Source organism: Benincasa hispida, chromosome 11, assembly GCF_009727055.1.
Source record: "Benincasa hispida cultivar B227 chromosome 11, ASM972705v1, whole genome shotgun sequence".
In the NCBI taxonomy this organism is placed as follows: Eukaryota; Viridiplantae; Streptophyta; class Magnoliopsida; order Cucurbitales; family Cucurbitaceae; genus Benincasa; species Benincasa hispida.
In genome coordinates this window covers 66,953,079-66,967,469 of record NC_052359.1, presented here as the reverse complement: position 1 = coordinate 66,967,469, position 14,391 = coordinate 66,953,079, and the positions used below count along the sequence as shown (strand labels likewise).

General features: G+C 32.7%; 1 protein-coding gene across 1 annotated transcript; it reads left to right on the top strand.

Moving 5' to 3' along the window:
* Window positions 1–10,602: 10,602 nt before the first annotated feature.
* LOC120089990 (probable E3 ubiquitin-protein ligase BAH1-like) lies at window positions 10,603–14,134 on the top strand. Its single transcript, XM_039047447.1, is given in 10 exon segments — window positions 10,603–10,943; window positions 11,073–11,248; window positions 11,344–11,588; window positions 11,702–11,911; window positions 11,913–11,951; window positions 12,039–12,048; window positions 12,051–12,074; window positions 12,077–12,168; window positions 13,045–13,103; window positions 13,590–14,134. Coding segments are annotated over 9 exon segments (954 nt in total). The 5' UTR covers window positions 10,603–10,943; window positions 11,073–11,079; the 3' UTR covers window positions 13,696–14,134.
* The last annotated feature ends 257 nt before the right edge of the window (window positions 14,135–14,391 follow it).

The following is a 14,391-nucleotide window of genomic DNA, read 5'->3' as shown; positions in this document are numbered from 1 at the left end:
AGCATTTTGATAAACATCTAATTTGATAATAAAATATATATTCAAATATAATTCGTGGAAGAAAAATCATGAATGGGGCTTGTTTATTTACAATTACATTGTATTCTTAATTACATTTTTATTTAAGCTTCAATAATTACCCTATATTTATAACTCCATCAACCACAAAACCTACGAAAGAAGCTCAACTCATTGTAGTGGCATAACAAAAACAACAAGATGGCAAAAGTGAAAAATTATTTGTTTGTCAAAAAGACAAATTAATGGTATAATAATATAATAAGACGATAATGAATAAAAGGTGATTAAAAAATACAAAAAATGATAAAACTTAAATGAAATATTCAATTTGTTAGACGATAATATGCATAAAAATATTAAGTAAAACCCTAATGAGGATAAAAAAAATAATTTGAATTTAAAATAATAAAAAAACAAATAAAGTAATGTAAAATCTAAAGATATGTTATAAATTAAAATAAAAATGGTGATAAACAAATTAAAAATTGATTAATTCTGAATATTTTCGAAAAGTGATTAAATCAAATCAAAACCGATGATTTCATTTACACTATATTTTTATTGAAAATTGATACACAGTCTCATAACAACGGTTCTATTTACATTATATTTCTATTGAGAATCTTACTCAAAAAAACTGTTAATAGACTATACCAGGGACAATTTGGGGACTAAAAAATATAAGTCATGTGTACGGCACGTTTTTGCCAAAAATCTTATTGTTTTCGTCTTTTGACAAAAATAAAAAAGCACCCCGATTTTATTATTTCCTCGAATTTCTCTTCACAAATTTATGTTTCAATCCTCGTTAAAAAGGGCTCTCCACACATGTCAAGAACCATGTGTTGCTATTCTATACCCACTTCTTTATTATTTTTTTAAAAGTAGAATTGTTGAAGAAAATTATAATAAACTTTGTCGTAGTGCTTTTAACTTTCAAGGCCAAGTTTTTTCATTTATTTATAATATTTTTATGATTACGTTGTTTATTCATTTTATTAATGGGGAGTTTTTAAAAGGTAAGATTTTACTTGGTTCGTCAAGTTTTGGTATATATAAAAGCTCATTTCTAAATTTTAACATCAATATAGTATTTCAATTTTCGAATCAATCAACAATATTGGTTTGTCGTTACTTTTATTTTTTATCGACCTTCAAGCTTTTCTCCATCAATTGTAATATGGACGCATGACTTCAAAAATTACCTTCGCCATAATCCATGTTCCCCTTTTTTCTATGGCATCAGTGTTGCCTATGTCCTTCATACGATCATCTATGAGCTAATAAGATCAACAACGACTAATTCCTTATATTCACACGTGTCACTTTATCAATCACTGACTTTTCTCTACGTAACAAATCTTAGGCTTAATTTAGTTGATAATGCCAAATGTGAAGAAAAAAATTGAAAGAAGTTTTCAATCGATTCTACAGGTAAGAAAAACAATTATCTCATATGATTAATTCAAACGTAATTTAATATATCGACACTAATTTCTATTCTAAAAAAAGGTTAAAAAATTGATATCTACCAAACAAGAAAAAAAGAAAGAAAGAAACTTAGACAAATACTGATTAAAAAGATAAATAATAAGCCAAATAAAAACTGTCCAATGACTTAACGTTTCTACAAATTATTGACTGGGCAATTTTAACTAGTAAAAGACAAAAGAGAGAGTTTCCTTCGGCGTTACTGGAGATGGAGTCCACGTGGCTACATGAATGGGAGCCACGTGACATGTCAATTTTTTTTTTCAAGTTAAAAAAAGAACTTTAATCTAAATCAAGATATTTGTAGGGATTATTATAGATTTAATCCCTTTTAAAAATTTATTTTCATAAATGTCTAAATATGGGATTTAATGTTATCTTTGAACAAAAATAACCCTTGTGAGATGAATTGCATTTATTATATACTTTTCCATATTTACGAAATATTTTTAATGTTGATGAGGGAAAATGTATTTATTATATTTTATTAATTTTTTTAGAGTTCTCCCAATTTTCAATTAATGAGAGAAAATACATTTAATATTATTTTATATTTCATTTAATGCATTTGACGTATCAAACAACTGATTTTTTTGACGAATTAATGGTTATTTTAAATATATCTTAAAACCTTGTTTTAGATGTTTGCAAATGTTTTAACCAATCTATGAAATATACCACAATATGTAAATAAAAAATTGACTCAATGCTTAACATAAGTCTCAGTATATATCGTTATATCACAATATATATAATCTCAATAAATCAAACTTTAACAACAATTCCCTAACCGAAGTGTAATTCAAAATTAACTTAACAACTTCAATGTACCCGAATATATCACAATATATCATAAATTCAATTTATATCACAATACATATCATACATTTCAGATTTTCAAATAAACAAATGACAGACAGACAAACAGACATACATATATACATATTTTGAAGTTAACCTTGGGGACATAAAATTACATTAATTTCAAATGGGAAAAAATCCCAACTAATTAATAATATATAATAAATACATTTAAAGTTTAAATGAAATTCATTTGAATTTCGGACTAATTAAATAGAATTTATGATATATACTATGATAAAAATGGAATTTTTGATATATACGATGAATTATGTTGAACGTTGAGTGATTTATATAATATGACATATTGAAATTGTTAGTTTAATTTTGAATTACACTTATATTAGGGAGTTGTTAATTTTTAATTTATTGGGATTATACATACCACGATGTAAAAAAAAATTATGATATATACTGGGATTTATGTTGAACATCAAGTCAATCTTTGATTTATATCTATAGTATATTTCATATATTGGTTAAACATTTGCAAACATCTAAAACAATGTTCTAATGTATATTTAAAATAACTAAAAACCCGTCAGAAAAACAAGTTGTTTGATACGTCTTAATGCATTAAATGAAAAATAAAAATCATATTAAATACAATTTTTATCTCTAGTTGAGAATGAGAAGAAATCTCAAATAATTAATAGAATATAATAAATGCATATTTTCTCTCCAATATTGAAGATAACATGGAAAAGTATACCATAAATGCAATTTCTCTCTCCAACTCTCTACATAAGAGTATAATTGTAGGTTGAGGACTAAAAGGTAATTGAATCATAGTTTTTGTGTAATTATCCAACCCACCTAGACATTTGTGTAAATAATAGAAAATATTGATATAATTGAAATATAGGGCTTTTATTAAGGTATTATGTGTTGTTATTCCATCTTTTTATTATTCTTTTAATAGAAAATTATAAAAACCACTCATCAAACATCGTGGTAGTTGTAATTACGCTATCAAACTTAAATTGAACTTATATAATTGTTAAAATTTCAACAATTTCGTAAATTTGAGAGTTCATTTTTATTCAATAGTTTAAATTTTACAATTGAAAATTGGAGTATAACTACAATTATCACCATACTTTAGGGATAGGTTTTTTTCCCTGTAATTTTACCTATTTTTTTTATTTATACTTCCCTAACCAACAAACCGATGGTTTATTTTGAAAACTTAGAGGTAGAAAATTTATTTATATATAAAAACAAATATAGTTTAAAAGGGTCACGTGCTCTAAATGACCTCTTTTGTCTTTGATTGACTTTGAGTAACGATGTAGTTTAGGTTGAGACATAAAATACGTAATTAAAATTTTAAAATGATTGGGATAAAAACTATATATAATACATATTAGTATTTTAAATTATTAAAAGTTGAAAAAAAAAGTGTGGAATAGGTGAGCAAAATATTGAGAATACTCAAAAGGATTGAAGGAAAATTTTGGCAAGCCAATAGGGTATTAATGTGTTCAGAAAATCTTATGACCCGACAAGCCCAATCAATCCGATTCAATCCTTACGATTTAGATTGGGTTATCGATTTATTTGTATTGGATTGTGTTCAAATAAATGAAAAAAAAAATTATGGGTTGAGTTGGTTCATGGTTCACCTAAAATAACTCAAACCAACCAGAAACGGTTCGAACTTATTATTGATTTTAAAAAATATGTTGTTTTTACTTATAATAAAATTATTTTATAAGTCGAACAGCTGTATAAGCTAAGCTTGAAGAAGAAAAAGTTGCAGCAGAAGATGAAGATCTGGAAGAGTAATTTCTCTTAACTTTTATGTATATTAGGTTTCGTATATTAAATATTTTCCCTACATATAATACAGGGTGGAGATGTATAGATATATACACTTAGGTTTTAGAATAAGGACAAAAAATAACTACGAATCTTCTGTATAGCTGGTAGAGAATAATTATATGGTAGAGGTTGTTAGGAGAGCATACACATCAGCATCAGCGAGAGCATACACACCAACGAGAGCATTCATATCAGCTTCTACATGGCTCCTTATCATCTGTTGACGAGGTAATTTGTTCTTCCTTGACATCCCCCCTCAAGCGAGAGGGTAGGTCCTTTAGTCCGAGCTTGTTTTGATGGTAGACAAATGCATTAAGGGGTAAAGGCTTAGTTAGGCAATCCGCCAATTGTTCTGCAGAGGGTACATATCTAACATAAAATTGATCTTGAAGGACAAGGTCACGGATGAAGTGCACATCTATTTCAATATGCTTAGTTCGTGCGTGAAAGACAGGGTTGGCAGCTAAGGCACCTGCACCCATGTTGTCACACCAGAGAACAGGTATACGCTTTGGAGAGAAACCAATCTCGGTTAACAGATTTTTCACCCAAATGATCTCGGTTGCAGCATGAGCAATAGCTCGATACTCGGACTCAGTACTGGAGCAGGCCACTGTCATTTGTCTCTTAGATGACCAAGAAATGAGAATCGATCCAAGATAGAGGCAATAAGCAGCTGTAGATTTTCGATCATCAATACTTGAGGCCCAATCTGCATCAGAATAGGCTGTTAAATTGAGGTAAGTATCACAGTTGATGGTTAGGCCAAAGTGGAGTCCCTGTAAGATATCTAAGCACACATTTGACATCTGACCAGTGAAATCAGTAGGAGTTTTGAGAAATTGGCTAAGCTTATTAACAATGAAGGCAATGTCCGGTCTTGTATTAGTGAGCTCATCATTCCACACACGAGGAGTCTGCTTGAGACCATAGAGAGCTCTATTGAGCTTGCAAACATAATGTGGGTGAGTTTTGCTTTCAAAACCCAAGGGTTGAGACATGTAGTCAGTTTCTTTCAGCTTGCCGTTGAGAAAGACATTATTGAAGTCAATTTGGCGAAGTGGCTAGTGATGAGACACTGCCAAAGTAAGCACAACTCTTGACAATAGGACTGAATGTATCAAAATAGTCAAAGTCAGGGTATTGATGAAACCCTTTGGCAACAAGACGTGCCTTATACCGTTGAACAAGGCCTTAAGCATCATGTTTAATATGATAGACCCATTTGCAACCAACTACAGTTTGATCAAATGAAGGAGGTACCGGTGACCAGGTATTTGTACGTTGTAGTGCAGCAAGTTCTTCATTCATAGCTTCTTGCCACTGTGGAGCTGTAAGAGCCTGAGAGACTGAAGTTGGTTCACTCTGAGTAAGGTCTTCAATACGTTCAGCAACCCAAGCCTTGGGTTTGAAAATACCAGTCTTCCCTCTGGTGATCATTGGATGAGTGCCAATGAGAGGTTGAGTGGTAGGTTGTAGGGATTACTGTGGAGGGGAGGGTAGAGGTGTTGTTAAGGGTGACACTGTAGGGGATTGAGAAGTAGTTGAGGGAGACAGTAATGGGCTAGGATGTGGGGAAGGTGAACTTGTGGCTGGTGTAGGAAAAGTGTGAGGAGATTGAGGTTGGATAAAGGGATTTATTTCAAGTGAGGGTTGTGGAGAGGATGGATGGACAGGAGGTGAAGAGAACCATGTGAAGATTGATAAATCTATATTTGTGGGAGTAGAGATTTGAAGGTTAGCAAAGCCTGTTTGGAATGAAAATTCGTCTTCATTAAATATGACATGGCGAGAGATGATGACCTTCACACCCTCAGTAAGACATCTGTGACCTTTGTGTATTGAGGAAGGGCCAAGATAGACATATTTGCTGCTATGAAAGGCAAACTTATGGTGCTGGTATGGACGAAGGTGAGGATAGCATGCATACCCAAAGACTCTTAGATATAGCAGTTCTAATTTACTTCCAAGTAACACTTCCATGGGACTGTGACCCTGAAGGATAGGAGAGAGTTAATAAGATAAACAGCAGTTTGAAAGGCATACCACCATAGGTGCAGTGGCATCTTAGCCCGTGCTAAGAGAGTAAGACCGGTTTCAACAACATGGCGATGTTTACGTTCAATTTGACCATTTTGTGCTGAAGTGTAGGGGCAGGAGACCTTTATTTGAATTCCAACCTGATCACATAAATGTGCCACTGCTTTGTACTTACCCCCACCATCCATTTGCAACATGTGAATGGATTTGTTGAATTGATTAAGAACAAAGGCTTGAAAGTGTCTAAAGGCAATTGCAGTGTCACTTTTTTGTTTTAACGAGTATAGCCAAGTAAATTGACTACAGTCATCAACAAACAACACATAGTATCTATATCCATCCGCAGAAAGCATTGGGGCTGGGCCCCATAGATCAGTATACACTAGTTCAAAAGGTGTGCTTGCATGGGAAAGAGAGTAAAAAAAGGGTAAGGTATGAGACTTTCTAAATCGACAAGCTTCACAAAAAGACTTCTCATTATCAGTAATTTGTAAGTTACATCCACTAATTACTTTTGACAAAACTTTAGGGGATGGATGGCCAAGTCGCTTGTGGAGAAGCATTGTGATTATTATCCTGCTGGTTTGAAAAGCAGACTGACGTGAGAACTCTTTGGATGGAGCAGTCAAGCGAGCATCTGACAATCTTGAAGAAAATGGTGCATTATTTATAGACTGGTTGACATCCTTCAGTTGGTATAGCCCATCTTTAAGCCGGCCTTTTAGGATTGGTACTCCCGACTTCTTGTCCTTGACCACACAAAAGTCAGCATGAAATTCATCCACTATATTGTTGTCTTTGGCAAGTTTGGATACACTTACCGGGTTTTTAGCTATGGCAGGCCTTAAAGAATATTTAATAATGACAAAACACCAGAACTAGTAGGTATATTTGTATGAAAACACCAGAACTAGTAGGTATATTTGTATGACCATAACGAGATATAGGAAGGGATTTACCATTTCCAACCACTACTTTGTCATTACCTGTGTAGGCAGATGAGGATTGGAGGAAGCTTGGATTGTTGGTGATGTGTGAGGACGCCTCACTGTCGACATACCAGTTGGGGTCAGCAACTGACTCAGGTGAAGCTACAGCTGAATGAGTAAGAAGAACAGAAGTGTTCTGTTATTGACTTCGATTTGGTGGGAGTTGAGTAGATTCAATACGGTTGTGAGTTTATCTGGGGTTGTAGAACTCCTTGTTGTATCTGAAGTAGGAAACATCAGCTGTATGCCCAAGTTTTCCACAAGTTTGGCAGGTTGGTCTGGTTGTGGATGCATTATTCCAATGACCACGACCCTTGTTGCAACCTCCTTCACCCCTAAAATTTTGTTGTTGTGTATATCCAGAAGAGTTTCGAGGGGTGTGTGCTGAAGGATTGGACTGATTATGCACAATGTTGGCTGAGGGTGGGCTGAGTGAGAGTGAGACATTAGTTATTCTGGTAATTCCTGTCTTGACAGTAAGTTGATACTCAAGCCTTTTCATATGACAGCAGGTCAGATTGCAGATCAGACCAATGTGTTGTTCCTTTGATTTGGATTGCTACTACAACTGGGTTATACTCTTCATCAAGACCAGCTAGCACTTGTGAAGTCAGATCAGAGGAGGAGACGGGGGAACCTGCAAGGGCAAGACCATCAGCAAAACATTTCATCATAGCAAGGTACTCACTTATTTTCAATGCGCCTTTGCGAGTTTGCTGAAACATTCTTTTGAGGTAATTTGTTTCAATTCTGGATTGGACTCCAACCAACTCTTGGATTGCTTCCCAAAGTTCTTTGGAAGTTTGAAAACCCATCACTTGTGTTTCTATCTCCTGGTTCATTGAGTTATAAAGCCAACCCAAAAAGAGTTGATCCACTGTTATCCAGGCATCATAAGCTGGATTTGACTGCATTTCGACATCAGAAACTGAGACAGTGGTTGGATCTGCACTGGAGCTTTCACCGGATGGACCACTGGTTGGAACTTGAATAAAACGATTTGGGTAAGGAGTTTCCCCAATTAGATAACCTTCCAATCTGTAGCTTCTTAGAATTGGCCACACTAGATTTTGCCAAAGCAAGAAGTTCGACCTATCCATTTTGAGGAATGTCACTTGGTTGAGAAGTTGATTTAGGGGAGGACCTGTGATGGTTCCATTGTTGGCAGCTCCAGAAAAAATAGGTGAGAAAAAGTTTGTAGAAGGATGAAAAAAAGATATTAGTTTATAATTGGATATTAGTCAAACATGAGAAAAAGTTTATAATTGGATTTAAACTTATTTTAGTCAAATATATTTTTTGATTTAGGAAGACGTTAGAGCATTTTAAAACATAAAATTTTGGGAGAATTGCTATTTTTAACCTAACAAGTTTTCACCTTACAAACTAACATATTTTCTAAAAACTACTTTTTCTAATTTTCTAATTTTTGAAATTTTGAGTGGAGGCCCCTGGAACACCATTTTGTCTTTCACAAGTATTTTCCATTTTATCTTTTTCTATTACAACATTTCAAATTCAACTTCAATTATAAACTTCGTGGAAAAAATCATTGAGATTTCCAATAAGGATTTGAAAATTTGATGGTAAAAAAAATCTTATGTGAAATTTCCCTTAAGAATTGTAAAATTGGGGGAAATTCATTAAATTCTAATTTTTACTAAAATTTTGTGATTTTTTTCATGAACTTAAATCTAAGAATTGTAAATAAAAAATTTTAAATTAGAACATCTAAACTAAGGGCATGTTTGGAAGTGATTTCAAAATTGTTAAAATTTGTAATACCCTGAATTCATGAATGAGGGGTACATGAAAGAACCGATATCACCTCGAATGAGAGGGATCCTGAAAATATGAAAGAGAATCCTGGAAATATGAAAGTATGGTTAAGAAATGCTTAAAAGAATTGAAAGTCAATACATATACTAATAATGTGCACATTTCTTTTTGGTAGCTCAATTGTAGAAACTCCAAAATTAAACGTGTTTAGCTTGGAGGAATCTTATGTTGGGTGACCTCCTGTGAGTGAGGGCAAAGCATCATAAAAGGACTCGTGTTGGTTGTCCAGCCAGACCGCAAGGTCAAAGCATCATAAAAGGACTCGTGTTGGTTGTCTCGCCAGACCGCAAGGAATATTGGGGCCATCAGGTACCAAATCTGAATTTCGAATCCTTGACCTAAAGTGTTACAAATTTATTTTTTATCATATTCAAAATCATTCCAAAACTTGCTTTTAATAATCTAAAATTAATTTTGATGAGATGAAACGTTTAAAAGTGTAACATTAAAAAAAAAAAAAATTGAACGTGACAAAAGTTTTAACTTGTTTTAAAAACACTCCTAAATATGTAATTTAGAAGTGATTATGATATGTTTAAAATTACTTCAAAACTTGTAGACTCCAACCATGAATAATTATTCGATTTCAAAAATTAAGTTAATAAATACTATTTTTAGAGTTTCCATTTATGACTATCGATTTGAATGTTTATCATTCACTTTCTACTTACGCAAGTCCATTTTTAAAAACTTAAAAAAAAAAAATTCCTGGTCAAAAAATCTTTAGACAACGATTTTTTTTAGATTGGTAAAAATCATAATAGAATATTTGTGAGAATACAACCTAAATTTTAAAAACATCAAACATAAAAATAAATTCAAATATTTCGAATCAATTCTATTTCAAAAGCACAAAGCAAATACCACTAGTAAAGTAAATGGACAAAAAGTGGTAATTTGACTTTAACAAACAGAAAAAACTTATTTTATTTTTAGGATAAAAAAATATTATTATTATTATTTTTTAAAAAAATTACTTTTGGACTTCAAAACTTTTATAAAGTAAGAATTTAGTTTATAAACTTTACATTGTGACGATTTAGTCTCTGTACTTTCAAATTTGTAACAATTTAATCTCTAAAATTTAATAAATAAAAAATGAGTACATATATTTTGAAAAATATAATAATTTAATTTTTATTATGAAAAATTCCTTTGAAATTAAGTATTAAATTTTATTATGCAACGTCCTAATCTTTATAGTTTATAAAGACAATTAATTTCTGATCAACTTAAGGACCTACCTACATAAATTTTTTTTGTTAGGGATCAAAATATTATTTATTAAAATTTAGAGACTGCAACGTCATAATCTTTATAGTTTATAAAACAATTAATTTTTGATCAACTTAAGGACCTACCTACATAAAAAATTTCGTTAGGGATCAAAATATTATTTATTAAAATTTAGAAACTAAATCGTTATAAATTTAAAAATATAGAAAAAATTTAGAGACCAAATGATTATTAATAAAAGTTTGATGGACTTAAAAGTGGTTTTTTTTAAGGGTTTGAATTGAATTTTCATCAACCTCCCACCGAGGAAAACACGATATATAACAATACATACATAGAACCCCCACTCTGCATGCAACCAGCCGCCATTTGCAGCCACGCCAACCGCTGAAGTTGCCCGAAAGTCGCGGTATCGTTCTTTGTTTTCAAACCAATTTTCGTTTTCTATGCCACAGTTTCATCCTTCCTTCCTTTTTCTCTCTAAGATTTTCGTTTCTTCTTCCGATTTTCCCGGATTCCTCTTCTTATCTTTCCCATCGACCGTTTGGTTGACGAGAAAAAATTCAAGAAATCGCTTAAAATAATAGCCGAACAGTCAGTTTTTTCTTTGTTTGGATTCGCTTCATCTCCTTCCACTTTGAGGTAACTTTTATTGAAATCTGCAATGGTGGTGTTGTTTTTGCCCAATTTCCGTTTTTATCGCATGCGTCTCTGAATATTCCATTGAAATTTCAGGTGTTTTAGGGTTTTTTTTTTGTCATTATTGATAAGGTTAAAGATGAAATTCGGAGAAACGTTTATGGAGTATTTACACGGAGATCGTGAATGGTTCTTGGACAAATGTTCGCATGTTGAGTATAAGCGGTTGAAGAAGGTTCTTAAGAGCTGTCGGACTTGTAGACTTAATGATTCTTGCACAAATGAATGTGAATGGAAATCTTGCCCATGTAAGATTGTTAATACATCGTTTTCTTTTGAGTTTTTAGCTGGTTTTGTCTTTGATCGTTGAACATTGAAATTGATTGAATATTTCACTTTGCAGTGTGTGATCAGTTGTTCTTCTCGGAGTTGATGAGGGAAGCCTCGGATATTGCGGGGTGTTTCAGTACAAGAGTTAGACATCTTCTTCATCTTCATGTTGCTGGCGGAATTGAGAGATACATGACGCGATTGGTTCATTGCTTTAAAACTGATCAAACCACGTTGATACAAGAAGGCCGCATGTTGATTGAATATGTTACAATGAATGCTATTGCTATCCGAAAGATTCTTAAGAAATATGATAAGGTAAGTTTTGGTCTAAATAATATTTTGAAAATTTGTGGATTTGTCATTCGAGTTTGTTTGTTTGTTTCAATTTAAGAACATAATTTTTGTGTGTTTTAAATAATCGACTATAGGTACATAGCTCTGTAAACGGAAAGAACTTTAAGTTGAAAATGCGAGCTGAACATATGGAGCTTTTGCAATCCCCTTGGCTTATTGAATTGGGTGCTTTTTGTTTGAATTTTAAAGGAGCCGATGGTGGAGATTATCCTTCAGGATTCTCCACTCATTTTTCTGTGATTGTCGATGTGGCACCGACAATGACATTGATGCTTCCAGATTCTTATAAAGTTGGAATATGATCTTACTTGCCCTATATGCTTGGTAAATTTTCTGCTCTTGGTTGCAATCCAAAGGGATGACAGTATTTTAGTTATTTTGATAAGACTTTGAATTATATTGATGTTACAGGAAACATTATTTGACCATATGCTTTGGGTTGTGGGCATTCTTCTGCAAATCATGTGTTTGTTTAGCTGCCAGGATGAGGGTAATGGACCGAAGGCTGCCAGCCAGGGTCAAGTGCCCGGTTTGTAGAGAGGTTCGTGTTTAGTATTTGAAGCATTTAGATTATTTTCCATGAGCTGTTATGATTTGAAAAGTTTGAGAAAAAGACGAACCCGGGAGAAAAATTAAATGTCATGTCATGGATCAAATTGATGCAGTAATACCTTTGGGATACTTGACAAGTGGAAATATCGCCATTGTTCTTTTTTGACTTAGTGTATCTTCACAGCCTCAAAACTATGTTCTTGAACTCTTCCTGGCTTAAACGTGTCTACAATGCTAATTTGCTTTTTAAAATCTTGCTATGTGCTTTTGCTCACTGGTTATATTTCTGTTATTTTTTCCAATGAGAATTCGTCATCTGTTTCTATTTTTATGAGAATGTTTAACCATCATGCTATTTACATGGCCATTTTTCGACGTCCTTCTGCTGTTTTCCCCAACACTTGCATACTCATAAGGAAAAGAGAAGTATAGGAAGGAAGAGTTTGTTTAAAAATGTTGCTGTTAAAACCAAGAAATAACAATTTGTTCTGTGCTGTTTGCTTAAAAATGTTGCTGTTACCTCTTAGCAGGAACTTCATCTGACGCTTATAGTTTATCTGCTACTGACTTCCGTGTTTCTTCGGTGTTTAAGAGTTTGTTTTCTTGTAATGAAATGTTTCCAATGTTTGGAAGGACAATACACTACTTTTTTCCCATTTTGTTTCCCTTTCTTTTCTTAGATATGGTTTAAGAAAGTTCATCTCTTTCGAACGTTCTAGTTCCGATCAACATAACATTTATGTGGTGAGATGTTCTGCTTTATGAAAAACTACAAGTTCTCTTGAGCAGAAGAATTTAGTTATAGTGTCAATCTCATATGACAGCACGATCTTGCACTCTTGACTGTTATTTGTTTCTAATGCAGGCTGGGGTATATCCTAAAGCATTGCACATGGTGGAACTGGATATGCTATTGAAAAGAAGGTCTGAAAATTCAGAACCTCTTTCCTTCCCATCACTTCGTCTCTCTAGAACTTAAAAATTATCAATTGCATCATTATGCTTTTAATTAATTAATACTAATATCCTCAAAATGCTGACTTAAAACATTCAACAGTTCTTGAGTTAGGATGTGTTCTATTGTCTGGGGGCTTCGGAGAGAAAGAAACAATAGAATCTTTTGTTTTCTTTTTCTGGGTTGTTTTTTAAGTTTTTTTTAAAAAAACATTTCATCAACAGTTTTAACACATGATAGGGACTCGTCTAAGGGCACAAGTCTCAAAATTTAAACGAAATGCAAATCCAAATATAACTCACTAACTCAATATTTCAAAACTACTTTTGTCCTGTTCAAATCACTCCGAGACATAATTTGAATCACTCAATATTTAATTTAACATTCTTATATATAATTTTCATATCATCAAAATTGGTTATGAATGATTGAGAGTCTATATTACATGTGTACAGGTGTAAAGAGTACTGGAAGGAGAGACTGGTGGCAGAACGAGCCAGAATGCTGAAACAAACGAAAGATTTCTGGGATTCCCAGACTAGATATGTGGTCGGGTATTAAAAATTTACACTACACCATATCATCTTATAATCAATCTGATATTTTCTTTTATGTAACATCAGCTGCCTTTGTTGCCATTTGGTGGAGTTGGTGGCAGCAACTTGTGTTTTTGGAATAACGTTGGTTGTTGCCTTTTTATGCAAAGAAAAAAGCAAAACCAGGCGTGCAAACATATGGATGTGGGGACTCTCGGAGTAAGAAAGTATTGACTTTGCCTTTGTTTTTGTCATTTTTCCTTATCCATCCAAGAACAGATGCGAAGTATATGATTCATATGTTTTTTTTTTTTTTTTTGGGGTCTTGAATTTCTTCAATTGAAAAAGAAAAGAAAGAAAAAAACAGCTTCTAATTGTGCCAATTGTGTAATGATTACATGTGACATTAAGTAGTGGATTGTTTGGTGGTAATTGTGAAAGCATAAATAATTATTGTTTTGATATTTGCTTAGTTATATTAATGTATCTTTAATAATTAAAGTATAAGGTGGCCGGTGGTTTAGATAGGATAAATGTGATGAATATTGTGGTTTCAATAAAAAATTAGCAAAAAATTTGACATTTGAAAACTATTTAGATATATAGTTAATTTTTTTTGTCTTTTCTAGAATTCAGTCTGTTGAGAATACGGATTCTCTCTCCTCAAAAGCAAAAAATTGAACATGTCAAAGGGAAGTCTACCGTTGTAAATATGGATATG